Here is a 14879-nt window from a genome sequence, read left to right as displayed (position 1 = left end):
AAGGACAGGTAAAAACCTGTAAGAGAAGGAAGAGGTAAAATAATGGTAAGGGAGAGAAAGTGGGGAATAAGGAATATCAGGCAAGAGTTAAATATGTAAGGAAGAAAGTAGAAGGAAAAGGGGGCAAGAGAACCCAAAAGAGAAAAATTGGGACAAAGAATTCTGGTAGGAGATTAGATTCATCTATTGTTAAAATTAAACATGTAATTCCCCTGGGTTGAAGAATCCATCAACTTTTGGATCCTTGAGCTTGTGTTGATTCAATAAACATTTTGGTCAGAAGCAAAGGTAGGCTGAGCAACTAAATTAAAAATCAAATTAAAAATCTTTTGTTAAAGACATCTTTTTGAGTCTATTATTTTTATATTCAAGCAATGAATCTAAAATTATCTGAAATGTACCCAGTTTAAACAACGTGGCTACCTCAATATTCTGAGAGGTCAATCAGAGAATTAAATAGGAGTAGATCACTTGCACAGAAATCCCAAGCCTACTTTGATCATTGAAACATTTTTCTGTTTTTTCATCATTTAAGGAATTTCTTTTTTATTATTCTTTCTCTTCACCCTCCCCAAAAATTTTTAAGAAAATAAGGTCGATGTTCAAAAATTGGAATATCTCCTGGGCCTCATGGATATCTCTCTCCCTGATGAGGACATTCAGGATGTGCTCCAGCACATTCCAGTTGAAAGTAAGTATACCAGATTGCTCTGTAGGATTCTTTGTGGAACCTTGCTTATGAGATTTATTTGGATGCAGGGCATGCCTTCATTGCTAGCTTAGCCAGTCCACAAATGAAGGTATGATCTTTGTGGGAGTAAAATGAAATGTTTAATACTTATGTGTGGCTAGTCACATGGGATTGGAGTGGATGTAAATGTAGGTCCCTAATTGATCTAAAATTCAGGTTAACTAAAATAAATTAAATCCTTCCACAGTGTTAGATTTAGATTCTTAATACTAGGTTTCACTTTAATTAAGTTTACAAATGAAGATAACAGAAATCTGTGAGAAAAGCATAATGGATGACAGGATCCAAAGAAATTTTGGCAAGCTGTAGCACTGAGGTGAATAATAAGATGAAATTCAATAGGGAAAAAAACCAAAGTTTCACAGTCAGGTTCAAAACATCAGCTTCACAAGTATTAGGCAGGAGGAGGCATGGTTAAACATCAGTTTGTGGGAAAAAGGTAAGGCAATATAGGGGAACTGGAAGTTTCATAGGAATCAGCAGTGTGATATGAAAGCCTAAGGAGCTAACAAAATCTTGGGTTGAACTAAGAGAAGCCTAATTTACAAGAGTAAGGAAGTGATTATCCCATTGCATTCTGTCATGGTCAGACCCACACAGAGCATCATGTTCATTTCTGGGATCTACAGTTTTAAGAAGGATATTGATAAACTGGAGAACATCCAGAAGAGGTCAACCAGGATGGTTATGCTTGAGGTCATATCAAATGAGGATTGGTTGAAGAAAGCAAGAATGTTTAGTCTGGAGAATATCAGAGAGGATATGATAATTGTCTTCAAATATCTAAGGGGTTGTTCCACAGGAGGGATTAAATTAGACTTCTTCAGTTTTACCTTAGAGGGCTTCAAAACTGAGAAGGATTGTATGGAAGTCACAGACAGAGAAATTTAGACTTGATGTCCAGGGAGGAAGGTTGGGGGGGAAGCTCCTAGCAATGGCAGTTAAACCAAATGTAGAATGGGTTGCCTCAAGAGGTAGTGTCACGTTCCTTCTTGGTGGAGAGGTCTTCAGGCAAAAACTAGATGCCTACTTGTCAGGTAATTTATAGGGGAAAGAATTCTTTTTAAAATAAAGGTTGGATTAGATGGTTGCTGAGATGCCTTCAAGCTCTGAAATCCTGAGATTCTCTACTGGAATGTGATATGGTGACATCTGGTTACATCTGTTTTTGTTATTTGCTTACATAATTTGGCACTTTGAATTAGGAGCCTCAGTGAATCAATAAATTAACTTTCAGAGTCCTTTCTCTTTCCAGCTCACTGAGAAAATGGATAAAAGTTGAAATCACATTATCTTAAATTGCATTTTTATGCTACTTTTAGTGATTTTATTATTTTATATAGCCATTTGCCCACTGTTTGTTATTTCAACATCCCTAGGGTATTAGAGTTCTAGTAAATTGTGCCATGCCCTGCTTTTTCCACCACCAACATTCTTCCAGGTGTACTAATCCATACACATAGCCGGTATAAAAGCACCCGTTGATTTTTTAACGTTCTTTTTATGGTTTTATCTCTATTCGAATTTGTCCCTGACCTTTTCAAAGATGGGAAGGTGAATTTGAAGAAGTTTATGGATGCTGCCCAAGATATGAAGAAGATCCCTCTTTATGATGGTGAGTCAGAATTGTGCCATTACATTAAGAATTAGATGTATTCCAAATATTAGGAATATCAGGTGCCTCAGCAATTTATTTCTAGTTCTTTAATGTTAAAATTCTAATTTGGAAAAAAATTTACACTGGGAAAATTTTCATTTCTTTTTTTTTGGTTTGTTTTTTAACTTTTATTGTGCACTTAAAAATCATTAACACACATCAATATTACAAAGTACAAAAAAACTGAGTTTTCTAATTCTATTTTGAGTATTTTGATATGATTTATGTAACATTTGGAATTGATTTGAAATATGAAATATTATGAGTTAGGCAGTAATCTCATCCCCAAACAATGGAACCAATGGAAGGTCAAAGAACTGTTACATAATGATAAAAAGCCCTTTTCATATTCAAATTAAATTTAGCCATCCAATATTCCTGGCACAATCACTTTAATTAATTCTAACTTATTTGCTCCTTAAACAGGCTTACTAGGATTATAGATGGTCAGTTATAAAGACTTGGCTACCTCTTTATTCTCATTATATAGAACTCAAACTCCTTGGTAAATAAGGTTCCGTTCTTTCTCTTTGGACCCATTTCCCACTGGCATTGGTGCTTTCCTATATTCCACAAACAATAAACTTGTTTCACACAGCTTCTCTCCTACTAACATATTTCCTTGACTTCCTGAAATTTGATTCACTCAGAGAGCAAAAGCAAATTCAAATCTAAGGAGACCATGATAGACAAATTGTCAATGCCCTATCACTTCTGACAGCATATCACATTCAGAAAAAAGAAAATAGGTATGGCAGAGGGGGATGATCAATCTGAATAGAAAAGAAACTCAGTAGAATACTATCTGTAGTAAAAAAAGAAGAGAGAGGCTTCTCTTAAAAGTTCCATTCCCAAAAATTTTCATTTCTTACGCTCTAGCAACTCACTCTAACTTCTGTCTGTCCTCCACCATGAACCCTTACTCCATGTGAGTTGGTTGGGGACTGTGATGGCATTCAGATTTGAAGTGATTGCTGATCACTAGGGAGCATATACTGCAGAGCAGGAGGAATAAGGGTCTCCTGGTGATAACACTCACCTGAAATTCACAAGAGGAGCTAACCTTTAGTGGCACAAGGCAAATTGCCTACCCACCTCCAAAAAATATGTCCTTTTTACCTAGTAAATGAAGTGACCCAAAATTTTAACAGCATTTGAACAAATGTATAAATTTTCTTAAACTAAAATGGAATGATTCTGTACCCTTAGTACCTGAGATATATAGACAGGTGTGAATATGTACACACACACACACACACACACACACACACACACACACATATTGTAGAGCGAGGGAGGGAGAGAAAGAGAGAGAGAGAGAGAGAGAGAGAGAGAGAGAGAGAAAGAAAGAGGAGAGAGAGAGAATGACAGAGAAAATGAGAGAGAGAGAATGACAGAGAATCAGAGAGACAGAGAGAGAGAGAGGGAGGGAGAGAATGAGAGAATTTCTCCTTTGAGGAAATCTTTAAAAACAGTATAGATTCTAGTCTTGGCCATGTGAAAAAGGAATAAATTTGGTCCTTGAAGTGTAGGAAGACTTTTTATTTGCACTGAATGTAATTCTCCTTTCTTCATTTAGGACTGCTCCTTGCCAGTGACTTCTGAAATTTTAGCGAGGGAGCCATGTCCCATAACCTTAATATAGACAATTATTAATTCTATATTCCCTGGTTAGAAACTTATCTAATGTCACTTTATCTATTACTTCATTCCTTACTATCTACAAACATGCCCAGATTAATTGGATATATATGTATATATACACACAAATATATGTGCATATATATATATATATCCATTTAAAAACAAAACAAAACAACTTTGATTTTACTATCCCCTCAAGCTATCATACTATATAATTTTCCTCCCTTTCACATCCAAATTCCTAGAAAAAAGCTTTCTAGTCTTCTTACCTCCATTTCATTCACTTCTCAGCCTTTTGCAATCTGGCTTCCAACCTCATCATTCAATGAAAATGCTCTCTCCAGTTGTCAATCATCTCTTAATGGTCTTTTCTCAATCATTCTTTTTGGATGATTGGCCTTTGTTATTGTTGACTACCCTCTATTCCTGTGTACTCTCTCTTTCCTGGGTTTTCACGACATTCTCTCCTGGTTTCCTCCTACTTGTCTTATGACTACTGTTCCTAATAGTATATATGATCCAAGGCTTTGTCCTGGGATTTCTTCCTCTCTCTCAGCAACCTCATTAGCTTTCATGACTTTAATTATCATCTATAACCAGACGATTCCCAGAGACATACATACAGCTCCAGTCTCTCCTAATTCTAGTCTCACATCAATAATTGCCTACAAGACATTTTGATTAGAATGGTCTGGTGGCATCTCAAACTAAATATGCCCAAAAGAGAACTGAGGATCTTTTCTCTAAAACCGATTTCTCTACAACAAATCGTGTCTCTGACACTGATAACAGACAAGTCATTTAATTTCTCTGCCTTCATTTTCCTCATCTGTAAAATAGGGACAAATTGCTAATATATCTATTACACAGGATTGTGAGATATAAATAGGATCGTGTATTTACAGCATCATGTAAACCTTATAAGAACAACTTTGAACAAAGAAGTTATTTTGTCTATTATAAATATCCAAATTAACTATAAAGGACATATGAAGAAAGGTGCTGAATGCATCCAGAGAAGGAACTGATAAATAGAAGCATATATAGAACAATTTTACATATGTATATATACATATATGTATGTGTATATACCTATTTATATATATGTATATGTGTGTGTGTATACCTATTTGCATCTAATGGTAGCCATCTCCAGGGCAAGGGTCAGGGAAAGGAAGGAAAGAAAACAATTTACATGAGAATTTTGAGATATATTTGAAAGGAATAGCAAGTTGTGCATAGTAAATATGCAGTTTTGTCTGCATTCTTTTTATTGTATTATGTTATGGAAATGCTTGTTTTATTCCATAAATTAAAAATAAAATTATTAAAAATGCTATATGGGCTTTAGGGATATTTCTGCTAAGGCTATCATTATCCTTTCAATCACTCAGATTTGCCCCCTCCAAGCTATCCTTGGCTTTTGCCTCTTCCCTCACCCCATATATTGAATCTTGTTGATCGATACTCTTGTTTTTCCACTATAGCACTCCGATACTGTACATTTTCACCAGAAATAATTTTGCTTGATCCTAGAGAGCTGTTAAAAGGGGACAAAGTCTACAGATTTTCCATTCCCCCAGTTACTACACTTGTTTACATACAAATTTCTAAGACACAGCACAAATGCCTCCCTCTACACAAGGCCTTCCTCATTTCCTCCCTCCAAAAAAATAAGAATCTGCACTGTGCTTCCCTATCTGCATACATATTATTTCCCCGCTGTAGATGGTAAGCTCTTTGAGGACAGGAAACATTTTCACTTTTCTCTTTTTGTCTCCAGTGCTAAGGCACAGTACCTGGTGCATTATTGGCACGTAATAAAAGAATTGCTGAATTACTGAACACAGGAAAGATTATCTCTCTAAATGTTTTCTCTTTTTTAAGGGCTGAAGCCTGATATTCAAAACCTGTCCAACATCCTGGGTAGCATGAAGGTGGATGTCTCTGATGAAAAGCTTCAAGAGCTTCTGAGAAATCTGTCGGTTGGTGGTGAGTATAGCAGATACTGTTGAACAAGCCCTTCAGGGGAACCTACTAGAGTTCTGTGAGATAGAGGGGGAAATATTGAACTTAGAGTCAGGAAGATCTGATTTAAAATCCTGCTTTTGACAGCTTACTAACTATGTAGCATGATACAAAATATTTAACCTCTCTGACCCTCAGTTTCTTCATCTGTAAAATGGAGTTAATAATGCCCATAGCATCTATCACTCAAGCAAGGGCTTTTAACCTCATTTTCTGTCATGGACCGTTTTGGCAATCTGATGAAGCCTATGGATGGACCTTCACAGAATGATGTTTTAAAATATGTAAAATGAAATATAGAACAAAGTATTTTTAAAGAAGTTTACTGCGGTGGAGCCAAGATGGCAGAGTAGAAAGACGCACATACACATAGCTCTGAACCCACAACCCATAGAATGGCTACAGGGAAGTAACTCACGGCGAATTCCGCACCCAGAGGCCACGGAACATTGGAGCGAGGGAGATTTCTGTTCCAGAGAGACCTGCAAACCTCTCGCGGGGGGGTCCTTCGCGCTGCGGACTGGGCGCCGGGACTGGGAGCTGAGTGCAGCCCTGCCGCGGCCGCGGCACCTAGAGGAAAAGATCCGAGCAGGCTTCACAGACAGGATCTCCAGCGGCCACGCGGGTCCCTCCACCCACAGAGGGATCTGCAAACCTCTCGCAAAAGGTCCGTCGCGCTGCAGACACAAAGCCCAGCCCAGACCTGCTGCAGCCACGGCTGCGGCACCGAGAGAAACAGATCCGAGCAGGCTTCAGGGACGGGATCTCCAGCGGCCGCACAAGTCCCTCCACCCACAGGTGACAGGGGTGGGTGAGAGAGTCTCTTTGGCGGGTCGAGAGGGGAGTGGGGTGCCCCCATAATTCAGGCCCCCCCCGGGAGGTAGAAGCTGAGAGGCGGCTGCAGACAGGGGCTCCCCAAGCGGGCGGGAGCCTGAATCCATTGCGGAAGGTCTGTGCATAAACCCCCTGAGGGAACTGAGCCTGAGAGGTGGCCCTGCCCCGATCTCAGCACCAGAACATAATCTCATACTGAATAGCAGCCCTGCCCCCGCCAAAAGCCCTGAGGCTGGAAGCAGCATTTGAATCTCAGACCACAAACACTGGCTGGGAGGATCAGGAGGTGAGGTGGGGGTGAGGAAAATATTCAGAGGTCAAGTCACTGGCTGGGAAAATGCCCAGAAAAGGGAAAAGAAATAAGACTATAGAAGGTTACTTTCTTGGCGAACAGGCATTTCCTCCCTTCCTTTCTGATGAGGAAGAACAATGCTTACCATCAGGCAAAGACACAGAAATCAAGGCTTCTGTGTCCCAGCCCACCCAATGGGCTCAGGCCATGGAAGAGCTCAAAAAGAATTTTGAAAATCAAGTTAGAGAGGTGGAGGAAAAGCTGGGAAGAGAAATGAGAGACATGAAGTCAAAGCATGAACAGCAGATCAGCTCCCTGCTAAGGGAGACCCAAATGAAGAAATTAACACCTTGAAAACTAGCCTAACTCAATTGGCAAAAGAGGTTCAAAAAGCCAATGAGGAGAAGAATGCTTTCAAAAGCAGAATTAGCCAAATGGAAAAGGAGATTCAAAAGCTCACTGAAGAAAATAGTTCTTTCAAAATTAGAATGGCACAGATGGAGGCTAATGACCTTATGCAAAACCAAGAAATCACAGAACAAAGAGAGAATGGAAAAATGGAAGATAATGTGAAATATCTCATTGGAAAAACAACAGACCTGGAAAATAGATCCAGGAGAGACAATTTAAAAATTATGGGACTACCTGAAAGCCATGATCAAAAGAAGAGCCTAGACATCATCTTTCATGAAATTATCAAGGAAAACTGCCCTGAGATTCTAGAACCAGAGGGCAAAATAAATATTCAAGGAATCCACAGAACACCGCCTGAAAGAGATCCAAAAAGAGAAACTCCTAGGAACATTGTGGCCAAATTCCAGAGTTCCCAGGTCAAGGAGAAAATACTGCAGGCAGCTAGAAAGAAACAATTCAAGTATTGTGGAAATACAATCAGGATAACACAAGATCTAGCAGCCTCTACATTAAGGGATCGAAGGGCATGGAACAGTATATTCCAGAAGTCAAAGGAACTAGGACTAAAACCAAGAATCACCTACCCAGCAAAACTGAGTATAATACTTGAGGGGAAAAAATGGTCTTTCAATGAAATAGAGGATTTTCAAGTATTCTTGATGAAAAGACCAGAGCTGAAAAGAAAATTTGACTTTCAAACACAAGAATGAAGAGAACCATGAAAAGGTGAACAGCAAAGTGAAGTCATAAGGGACTTACTAAAGCTGAACTGTTTACATTCCTACATGGAAAGACAATATTTGTAACTCTTGAAACATTTCAGTATCTGGGTACTGGGTGGGATTACACATGCACACACGCTCACATACATAGAGACAGAGTGCACAGAGTGAATTGAATAGGATGGGATCATATCTTTAAAACAAAATGAAATCAAGCAGTGAGAGAGAAATATATTGGGAGGAGAAAGGGAGAAACTGAATGGGGCAGGTTATCTCTCATAAAAGAGGCAATCAAAAGACTCATTAGTGGAGGGATAAAGAGGGGAGGTGAGAGAAAAACATGAAGTCTACTCTCATCACATTCCACTAAAGAAAAGAATAAAGTGCACACTCATTTTGGTAGGAAAACCTATCTCACAATACAGGAAAGTGGGGGATAAGGGGACAAGCAGGGTGGGGGGGATGATAGAAGGGAGGGCATGAGGAGGAGAGTGCAATTCGAGGTCGACACTCATGGGGAGGGATAGGATCAAAAGAGAATAGAAGTAATGGGGGACAGGATAGGATGGAGGGAAATATAGTTAGTCCTATACAACACAACTATTATGGAAGTCATTTGCAAAACTACACAGATATGGCCTATATTGAATTGCTTGCCTTCCAAAGGGAAGGGGTGGGGAGGGAGGGAGGAAGAGAAGTTGGAACTCAAAGTGTTAGGATCAACTGTCGAGTAATGTTCTTGCCACTAGGAAATAAGAAAAACAGGTAAAGGGGTATAGAAAGCTATCTGCCCCTACAGGACAAAAGAGAAGATGGAGACAAGGGCGGTGAGGGATGATAGAAGAGAGAGCAAATTGGTCATAGGGGCAATTAGAATGCTTGGTGTTTGGGGGGGGAGGGGAGAAAAGGGGAGAAAATTTGTAACCCAAAATTTTGTGAAAATGAATGTTAAAAGTTAAATAAATAAATTTAATAATAAAAAAAAAATATCAATCATACGTTAAATACAAAAAAAAAAAAAAAAAAGAAGTTTACTGCTATGAGAAATGATGAGCAGCAAGATTTCAGAGAGGCCTGGAAAGATTTATATGAACTGATGCTGAGTGAATGGAGCAGAACCAGGAGAACTTTGTACACAGCAACAACCACAGTGTGTGAGGAGTTGTTCTGGTAGACTTAGACCTTCACAGCAATGGAAGGACCTAAAACATTCCCAAAGGACTCTTGAGGCAAAATGCCATCCACATCCAGAGAAAGAACCATGGAATGGATCACAGAATGAAGCAGACCATTTTCTCTTGTGTTATGTTTTGTTTCATGGTTTCTCCCATTCATTTTAATTCTTCCACACAATATGATTAAGATGAAAATGTATTTAATAGGAATGTAAGTGTAGAACCTATATAAGATTGCATGCCGTCTCAGGGAGGGAATGGGGAGAGGAAGGGAACAGAGGGGGAGGGAGGAAAAAAATTCCAAGATATATGGAACTGACTGTAGGACACCGAAAACAAATAAAATAACTTTAAAAAAGAAAAAAGATAAAACTCAAACATTGTATCCTACCAGAAACTTTTCCTGGTGCCTCCAAAGGTTTACAGCTTACCTCCCTAATAAAAAAAAAGTTCACAAGACCTCCAGGTTAAGAACCTCTACTCACAATGTTGTTGTGAGGTTTAAATAAGATCACGTATGTAAAGAAAGCTCTTTATTAAACTTAAAGTCCTTTATAAATTGTCAGTCATTATGTTTTGCAAACCTTAAAGTCCTACAAGGATGAAAACTTCTCCAGTACAATTGCAGAATTCAGAGGATGCTATATACCTCATCCTGTTCCCGTATAATTTTGTTTTCTTCTGCCATGTCTCTACATTTGGAAAGCTTTAGTTCCATGCAGCTTGGAGATTATGAATATTTGGCATGTTGTTGTTTAGTTTGTTTTCAGTCGTGTCCAACTCTATGACCCAGGTGGAGTTTTCTTGGCAAAGATACTGGAGTAGTTTGCCATTTCCTTCTCCAGCTCATTTTACAGATGAGGAAACTGAGGCAAACAGAGTTAAGTGACTTACCCAGGGTCACATAGCTAGTAAGTATCTGAGGATGGATTTGAACTCAGGTCTTCCTGATTCCAGGGATGGTGCTCTATCCACTGTATCTACCTAAATATTTGACATACTAACATCTATCTAAAATGTCGCTCTTGAGTTTTTGTGAATCAATGTTATATACAGGAGGTTGGGGCAACAGTTCCTGTCTATGATAATTCTCTGTTTCTAGTAAAGTTTATTGGTTGAATTCTCAAAGATATTTTAAGGTTTGTATTTGTAACATGGAGATTTATCCTCTATTTATTTAGGAAAGTTAGTGAGTTCCTTATGTATAATTTTCACTACCAGGTCATGTCTTGTTAGTGGACCCTTTATCCCCTTTCGAGTCAGGCAGTTAGGGCTGCCACAGAACTAAAATTGCCAGAAGTTTCTGGAAGAGTTGATCCAGAGGTCACTGGAACATTGACTTCTTGAATTTGGTATTGAACAATCCAGGAAGGAGAAAAAAACAGAGTGAATTCATCTTTCTAAGCCAGTGGAAGAACAAGGTGGCATTAGAGAGAGATGCCTTCTGCTCTGAGCAGCCACTTGCTGGCAGGTTCAAATGTGGCTTTTGGGGGGAAAGGAGCTAAGGGAGAATCCTGGGGCAAGTGGGAGCTGATTGGGTGAGCTAATGAGACAAAACATACACAGAGCCCCTGACATTTTTCTATCCTCTTCTTTTGGGAAGTAAAGAAGGATCAGGCACAAAAAACTGATGCAATTTTTTAAATAATTCTTTCTAATTTTATTAAGATTTACTACAACTTCTCTTATTTGTGCAAATGCCCTTTAAATGCAGATAACCATGAGCACATATAATTTTCATTTTAAGTAAACTTTCCTCCTACTATCCCTAATATGTACAGATGGGCTGTGCCAATTGACATAGTTTGATCCTTCAAAGGATTGTTAAATTCCAGTCTTCTTAACAGCTGAAATGTTTCAGTTTATGTCTCTCTGCTATTTGGGAGAGGAAAGTTAAAGGAGAGAAACTTCTATCCAGGACCAGCTGCTGCTGCCTGGCAGCCAGTAATGAAGATGAACTGTTTCCACCGTTGCTTACTGTCCCTTATAGTTCAATCAGATTATTCCCTATGCTATGAATGAAAATGTGGCAGCCACAAAACAAAGGCCTTTAAGGAAATGATAAGGTAGAGAAAATCTCTCAATAGAACCTAAACTTAGAACACACTTTACCAAAGATGCCTGTTCACCATCACTGGGAAGAGGAAGCAAGCACAGGGATCCCCTATGAGGAGTACACATGTAGGGAGTACATGTGATTAGGACATGTATGGAGAGAGGACTCATGCTTCCCACATCTTCTGGAAATGAAAGTCATACTGCTCTCACTAGACCTGCTCCATGCTAACATGTCCACTGGATGTGTTGCACACAAGTCTTCCTTTGTTCTTTGTGATGACTGCCGAGTACATAGTCTTAACTCTGTTGGTTTTACTGTGATGGTAGTAGTATTCCCCTCTATCATTCCTGAAGAGAACCATGACATCAGGGAGGTGACACCCTTACCTGTGGGTGCAAAGGAAGATTTAGTGGGAAAGATATCTGAATGAGATGAAGAGCAAGAGAGGAGAAAGAACTGATTCCAGGGGAAAATTTCAATTTTTTCCATTAAAGAATAAGATTAGGTTCTCAGCTGAAATGCTAGGGTGGGTATGGGAGGGGAGAAAGCTTTGGGGTGGCTTGAGGAGAGATGAGAAGGATTGGAACGGCCACTGTGGAGAGACTGGCCGTCATCCAGAGTGAGTTGGAGGTTAAGGACACTTAATTAAGAGGTGTTCAGCATTAAAAACTCTCCGGAGTTAATTGGTTTCTGTTTTGTTTTTGGAGTAGTAAGGAAGTGGTCCTGATGTAGTGGGTTCTTCTGTAACTATTCCATTTGTGGCATTTAATTCCTTTTTCGTTGAGGTTTTCGAACTAGAAAAATTTATAAAAATAAGCTATTCAACTTATTTGTAATATGTTCAAAAGCTTCATTATCAGAGAAAGTATATTGAAAGCAGCCAGGAGGGGACAATTTGCATATCAAGGAATACCATAATGAACTGAAAAGACAAATTAAAGAAAAAGACATAACAAAGAAAAAGCAAAGGAAATCAACTCATACTCCAAAGTTACAAGTTGCAAAACTGATCATAATCCCATAAAAAAAAAAAAAAAGATGGTTCTTAACAGGACTTTCAGCATAAAGCAGACAAATAGATAAATAGGATGGGATAAAGGACCTACTGGTATTCTAAGTTACAAGGAAGGCAAAGCTAAGAATGTAATCTAGTGACAGGCCCAGGGCACCAACAGCAAGAATGAATTTTGGTACTAAACCAACTAATTACCTATTGTTCCTCACATAGTTCCTGCCAGAGGCCAAACTGATCTCAGGAATTGTACAAGGCCATATGTGGAGACAAGTAGGCACACTGGACCAACATTAAGAGAGAAAAATCTGGTTGTTCTTGGCACTTAGCTCCACTTACTATATTTTGCAATGGAACCAAATCCCATAATAAATTCCAGAGCACTGATAATGTCCCAGAACAAGGATTCTTAACCTGGGGTCCATGGATTTCAGGTGGCTCATGAACTTGGGTGGGAAAAAAATTAAAACCTTATGTTTAATAACCTCTAGCTAAACTCCAGTAATTCCCTCAATTATGACTATAAGGAACAAACTGCAGTAGTATTAGCAGCATCTGTGATTTTGTTACCAATTCAAATCATGGATATTTTCAAATCTCATAAGTTTCTGAAAATATCTTGAAATAGTTTAGTATTAATAACATAATATTAAATAGCATTTGTTAATAATTAATAGTATCTATGATCTATGATTAATAAAAATTACCAGTTATTGGATCACTCATAACATTACTATATTAAAAATATTTTTGATAACTGTATATCATTATAATTGCTTTTCTTTGTCATCTTATGTATTTCATTTTTTAAAAACATTAATCTGAGAAGAAGTCTAGAGTATTCACTACATTGTTATCAAAGGTGTGGATAGGGTCCAAGACACAGAAAAAAGGTTAAGAAACCATGAACTAGATCCATTTCCATAGAATTTATGAATCTTTGTTATTTTTACATTCATCAGTTATTTTAAAACATGATTTTTACCTTACAGAGGATGGGAGTGTAGATCTAGATAAGGTGATGGAAATTGTAAGAAGTCAGCAAGAGGAAATACCTGAAGGTCAGTGAAAAGTTGTGATGGGATACAAGAACACTCTCACAATTGGTTCTAGGCTTCCATGTTAATTTATAGGCTTTTAACTGAATAAAAACCAAATATAAATGGCTTAATAGAGAGGGTATTCCATAAAAGAATATCCTAATTTGAGAGTAATCTTATATTTAAGTGATGCCAAAAAATAATTGAAAAGGAAAAAAATAATTCAATTAGCTAGTTTTGCATGTACCTTGCCAAATACAAATAGCTGACTGAGGGTCTTTTCGCTTTGATGTCACTGGATGCTGATTTTAAAGGAAACACCAGAACTACAATAAGGAATTTTTGTACTCAATGCAAGCCATCAAATTACACCTGGGACAAGCAACATGGAACATATTCTCAGTGGCAGGTGGGAGGGATGCAAGACTAATGTTGGCACTGGAAAGAGCTTTCCCTAGTCCACTCTCTAATAATTTCCTGTTTTAACTAAGTAGGTACTAAGTTATGTTGCTCCTATTCTAATAAGTATATATTTATAATACACCTACTATGTGACAGGCACTGGGGACAAAAATACAATCTGCCATCAAAAAACTTACAATCTATCCAGGGAAACTAAAACTTACTCTCTCTCTCTCTCTCTCTCTCTCTCTCTCTCTCTCTCTCTCTCTCTTTCTCACCCCCATCTCTCTTCCCCCCCTCTCTTTCCTTACTTCCTTCATTTTCTCCCTCCTATCTATCCAGGGAAGCTATCTATCTATGGAAACTATCTGCACATACATGAATATAAACATAAGTGTGTACATATCCTTGTGTATATATTGTACCATGTGTATCTACATGGACATCTGTAGTATGTACATGTATATAGATAAGCATGTGTTTATATATATACATCTATATGTACACATTATATATAAAATTAATACAACATAGTTTGGTAGTTAAGAAAAGAGTCACTAACAACTTAAAAAGATTAAGAAAGATCTCACATAAGAGATGGGGCTTAAACCAAACCTTGAAAAGAAGGCAGGGATTCAAGTGTTACCTAAGGGCTGTGAATGCTGATACTGGCCTCGAAAGTCAGTGACCTCTAATTTTGGCACCTTAGAGCAGAGCCCCAGTCTCTCTACCCTAGTTATAGCTCTAGAAAACATGGTCAAGCATCACAAAAGAAAAGGAAAAGAGAAAGACAGAGAGAGAGAGAGAGAGAGGGAGGGAGAGACTATTATTCCTTTTCTATCTGGATGT

General features: G+C 38.3%; 1 protein-coding gene and 1 long non-coding RNA gene across 7 annotated transcripts in view; one reads left to right on the top strand and one right to left on the bottom strand.

Moving 5' to 3' along the window:
• EFCAB3 (EF-hand calcium binding domain 3) overlaps positions 1–14879 on the top strand; it is a 481176-nt gene that overhangs the window by 297911 nt on the left and 168386 nt on the right. For all 6 annotated transcript variants that reach the window (XM_072645908.1, XM_072645906.1, XM_072645907.1 and 3 more), the window contains 4 exons: positions 587–691; positions 2298–2366; positions 5940–6044; positions 13581–13649. In XM_072645908.1, the coding sequence (XP_072502009.1) occupies positions 587–691; positions 2298–2366; positions 5940–6044; positions 13581–13649 (348 nt within the window). The remainder of the gene's footprint in view (positions 1–586; positions 692–2297; positions 2367–5939; positions 6045–13580; positions 13650–14879) is intronic.
• The window catches only part of LOC140528240 (uncharacterized), a 60334-nt gene that overhangs the window by 9223 nt on the left and 36232 nt on the right, over positions 1–14879 (bottom strand). The window lies entirely within an intron of this gene.

Source organism: Notamacropus eugenii, chromosome 2 (assembly GCF_028372415.1).
Source record: "Notamacropus eugenii isolate mMacEug1 chromosome 2, mMacEug1.pri_v2, whole genome shotgun sequence".
NCBI lineage: Eukaryota > Metazoa > Chordata > Mammalia > Diprotodontia > Macropodidae > Notamacropus > Notamacropus eugenii.
The sequence above is the reverse complement of the archived record's forward strand: the minus strand, read 5'-3'. Positions and strand labels throughout refer to the sequence as shown.